Source organism: Medicago sativa, chromosome 1 (assembly GCF_051527215.1).
Source record: "Medicago sativa cultivar Bolivia chromosome 1, Bolivia_mono, whole genome shotgun sequence".
NCBI lineage: Eukaryota > Viridiplantae > Streptophyta > Magnoliopsida > Fabales > Fabaceae > Medicago > Medicago sativa.
Window position 1 is genome coordinate 63,743,753 of NC_140749.1, and position 4,622 is coordinate 63,748,374.

The 4,622-nt window shown below is 36.4% G+C and overlaps 1 protein-coding gene across 1 annotated transcript; it reads right to left on the minus strand.

Moving 5' to 3' along the window:
- Positions 1 to 185: 185 nt before the first annotated feature.
- On the minus strand, positions 186 to 4,315 carry NPGR2 (no pollen germination related 2). The gene is made up of 6 exons (XM_085728288.1): positions 4,105 to 4,315; positions 3,546 to 3,806; positions 2,875 to 3,127; positions 1,302 to 2,518; positions 972 to 1,125; positions 186 to 790 (listed from the first exon to the last, which is right to left on the minus strand). Exons 2-6 carry the CDS (start codon positions 3,741 to 3,743, stop codon positions 471 to 473), a joined length of 2,142 nt encoding a protein of 713 aa, XP_085584414.1. The 5' UTR covers positions 3,744 to 3,806; positions 4,105 to 4,315; the 3' UTR covers positions 186 to 470.
- Between the last annotated feature and the right edge of the window lie 307 nt (positions 4,316 to 4,622).

The following is a 4,622-nucleotide window of genomic DNA, read 5'->3' on the forward strand; positions in this document are numbered from 1 at the left end:
AAATTGATGAGTACTCAAAATTATTCCAAAGCTTGCACTGTTTTCCTCCTACGGTCAAACTTGTCATGGTGAATTGGTGATGCTTCTCTATCATGCCACCTTTGAAGCCTTCAGTTTACCTTGCTGTCATCATGCAGTGGGACCTAAATCACGTTATTTTTATGGAAAGTTATAGATGCAAGTGCTTTTCATATTCCAAATACAAATCATATTTGTCAATTTGTATTTCTTTGGCGCTTATAAAATTGTCTGCATACAAATATTTTGACAAGTTCTATGGTACCACCTTATTTATTTATTTATTTATTTATTTATAGCTTTCTTGATTGACTTGTGATAAAATTGAATATTACACATGAATATACTAAGCGTAAATCGCAACATCACAAAACTGCTAGAATAGTTTTGTCACCATTTTTTGTTTTGCTTCTACCTCTAGAACACAACCCTTTGAGGTTTTATATAATATGTCATCTGAAAGGTTCAAGTGGAGTAGATTCTTCAAGAGAGTGTGCTGCCTGAAAACATTCTGTAGCTTCGACCAATGATGATATTTTACCCTCAGCCTTGTGAAAAAGGCCAAGATTATACCAAGCAGAAGCATTCAATCTGTCATGCCGTAGAGCATCCGTCAAAAAAGTTCTGACTGCAGGATTTGATTTATTACTGCAGCGTCTAAGTACTTCAGCAGTGGAGATTAGGCTGCGGACATGGCCAGGATCAATGTCTAAAGCATCGCGAAAAGCTTTTAGAGCCTCTTTGTAAAGGCCCTTTGCTTCATACATTACGCCTGTTAAATTTGAAAAGAAAAATCATAAAATATAATACAACAACTGTCAATTATGTTCAAGTGATAATAATCTGTTGGCGTCATTGCCATCTCAAGAAAAAGTTAAATGGAATAATATGCAGCTCAAAGATAAAAAAAAAAAAAAAAAAAAAAAAAAAGAGAGAGCATTGTATATATTTACCGAGTGCATGACATCTAGAAGCAGAATACGGTTTGATTGCCTTAGATTTTGAAAGACACGCCTCTGCATCATGCCACTGGGAAAGACTGATGTACACATGAGCAAGATCATGCCATATTTCCACTTCCAAGTTCCTAGCACGATCTCGGTTACCCTATCACAAATGGTATAGATAAAAGGTAAACAGCTAGAACAGAAGGAAAAAACAACAAGCTCATAAAAAATTATACCAGTGAAACATTTATCCAATTTTAATAGTTATAGTCACAAGAGTTACGCATTCCATTCTGCAGAAATATTCAATCAGTACAAGTGGTTACAACAACAAACCTTATATAGCTTCTTCCAAGAACCAAAACTTTTGCTCTGAATTTGAAGAACAGCGAGAAGCTGAGTGTACGTCTCAATGGCGTTCTTTAACTGTCCAAGTGCAATTTGAATTTTAGCTTTTGTTCGCAACAAATCACCCTGATCCCATTTCCCAGTCTGATCCAAAGCAGCGTTGATAATAGATTCAGCCTCCAAAAACTGTTTTTGAGCAGATAATATCCGTGCCAACAGTAACCATCCTTTAACATTGGAACCACCTTCCAGTTTTATGACGCACTTTGCATAATAAAGTGCATCGTCTAACTTCCTTTGTTCAGCGTATTCTAAACTGAGATGGTATAGTACTGAAGGGTCTCTCATTCCGGTCGTTCTGCCAGCAGTTTCCAAGGCTTGAAGTGCCTCAGATTGTCTCTTGAATTTCTCGAAATCAGAAATGGCCAATTTTGAGTGTGCAGATGATGAAACACCAAGATAGAATTTTGCAACATTTTCTAACTGCTTACATCTTCCGTCCAAGCTCTCAAGTGCTCTCTGAGAAAAGCTTACCCCTTCTTCTGCAAGACTAGGGTTCTCGCAGCAAATTTTAGAAGCCATTAACAAACCGGGAACGTGTTCCGGCCTTTCTCTATCACTCAACAATTTTCTTAAAAGATCCATTGCCATCAAGTCCTTACCTGCTCCGTAATTACAAAGAGCTAGATCATGGAATCTTTCACTTCGATGGATAGTCCCAGGGAGTAATTCTTCCAAATAATTGGCTAAACTCGATAGGTCTCCCGAAACAGACAGAGCAAATGAAAGGTGGTCTAAAATTGAAGGATCCCATTCAATTCTATTGAGAGAGACTTTTCTGAGCAAAATCATTAAAAGAAGTATAGCCTCTTCTATGTTGTTTGCCGGAACAAACGAGCCGTCCATTTGAGAACGTAGATTAGGGGGCATCACTTCCCCTCCACTATATAGAAGAAAAACAACAAATTCTTTCTGAATCTTTGCTACAGTCCCTGGATCGAGATTCCATTTATGAAGAAGTGCTCGCCGGTAAGACAAAGTAGCTTCACGAGGACAATCAGCAAGCTTCCACAATTCTGGAAGTAGCTCAACTGCCTTGCTCACGGTCTCCTGCAATTTACATTCAGCACCAAAGTTATCAGGCAAGCCTTCAGGCAATGAAGATTCCACTATGTCCATAATAACTTTGCAAGATTGGGCAGCTTCTGCAAGAATGATTTGAAATATTAGATTACACTTTGACTAATGTCCTATGGTTATTGAAACCAATCTGTTTTCGTATATGCTATTTCTATAACAAAAGTTAAAATAAAGTCAATCAATTTTCATATAAATTTTAATTTGTTTTCATAAACTATCTTGGATATCTAATGGAAATAAGCAGAAAACAACTTATTAGCATGCACTGAGATGTTTCAAAAAACTCTTCCAAACAGTCTCACCAGTGCAAAACAAGGTAGATTACGGGTAAAAGATGTACCATATGCAGCGAAAAACCACAAATTCCTTGACATACAAAAAAAGAGAGAAAAACTAAGAATCAAAAAACCAGCAAGGTTACCTTTAAACCTTTCAAGAGCCTGCAACGATTTTGCTTTTAGAAAGAGTGCTTCAAACAGTAAGCCCACAGAATGTATAGACATTTCCGGTTCACCATGATTTTGGGAATGTTTCTTGCGGCGTTCTTTGTTTCTGGAAAGGGCAATTTTGATCTTAGGAGTCACAACACCTATATCTATTCCCTCAAAGACATGTAATGCAGCTACTAAATTTCCTTTTTGATACTCGTATCTTCCTAGTAATGCTCTAGCTTCCTGTAGATTGCATGCATATTTTTTCTCCAAATTAGAATAGTAGCTACAATCACTAATAATTTAAAACAATAGTTTTTTTTTTTTTGGGTACATAGACGGAATGGCATTTACCACTTGAAAACTCACACACAAAACAACTTATGAAAACAGCTTATGACAATTTTCATACGCTTTTTTCAACTAATTTTCATTAGTTCTTCAAAATAGCATATAAAAACAACTTATATAGCAACATACAAAAACAATTTAACGTTCTTGTTTATCTTTTGCTATAAAAAGAACTTACGCAAGCTGTAAATAAGCTGTTTATCCAAACAGGCCTTAATTCTACAAACGCTGAATTTAGTTGTTTATCCAAATGCATATCCAAAAATCCACATGATAACTTAAAAAAGTGAAGTATTTTGAGGAAACGAACCTCGTAGTTTAACACGCCACTTTCTCGCAGAGATAATTCTGCTTCTTCTATATTACCGGTGTCCAACTTGTGATCAAGTTTTCCAGGTAGGAAAGAATGATCACTTCCTGAAAAGAAGTCCCTGGTGACAAGAGATTCGGATGTAGGTTGTGTTTCATATGTTCCTCCCAATTGCTCCCCTGAGCGTAGGAACTTCATTGTCCTTCCTTGTCCAGATTCACCTCTTCTCCTATGTCATACTGTTTCTCTTCACTCAAGAATCTATCACATCAAAATTTAAACACAGGCACCATAGATTAGAAACTTCCATTTCAGAACTTTCAGCACTATGTTGATGCATATGATATGAGCAAATTAAGGAAAAAGTAAGACACTCCAATTTAGTCCCTAAACTAAACTCTTATTAATCCATCAAGATAGTTCATGAATAAGACAACCGACAGCAGAAAATTGAGATGCATAAAATAAAACCAAGTTAATAAAACAGGAACAACCAAAAAATAGAGGTAATTCAGCTGGGAAAATGCTTAGAACTCTAAACCAGTATAAAAAAACGTACCCTTCAACGAAAACCCTCCGAAGAGAACCTTTCTCCCTTAATTACTTTTCTATAATAGCTTCAATAGGAATTATTGTAATTGTTAAGTATTTTGCTGTTTTTTGAGTTTTGTAAAGAGAAAATGAAGAGAATGGAATGAGAAATGAAATGAGATGGAAATTGTAAGTAAAGTGGAAGATCTAGGAAAGAAGAAGAAGAACAAGGTTCGCACGGATGAGGGGTTTGGAGTTTGGTTTGGTTTGGTTTGTGAGAGAGTGGGGTCCAGTGGATGATTTTAGTATTTACTGCTGACGGAGACGGAGGGTAATTACATTTAGTAGCCACGTGGGATCAGTTGTTTGTACCACTTGGACTTGGAGTGTGCTGTGGCAGCCTGGCTTTGCTGACTGACATTATTAAAATAAAAACGGTCATTTACTACATTGTCACCCTCCAAAAAAAAAAAAAAAAACTACATTGTCACCCACACATTTCATGTTTTCCACTTCATCAATATGAATACAGAAATGATAATTGAA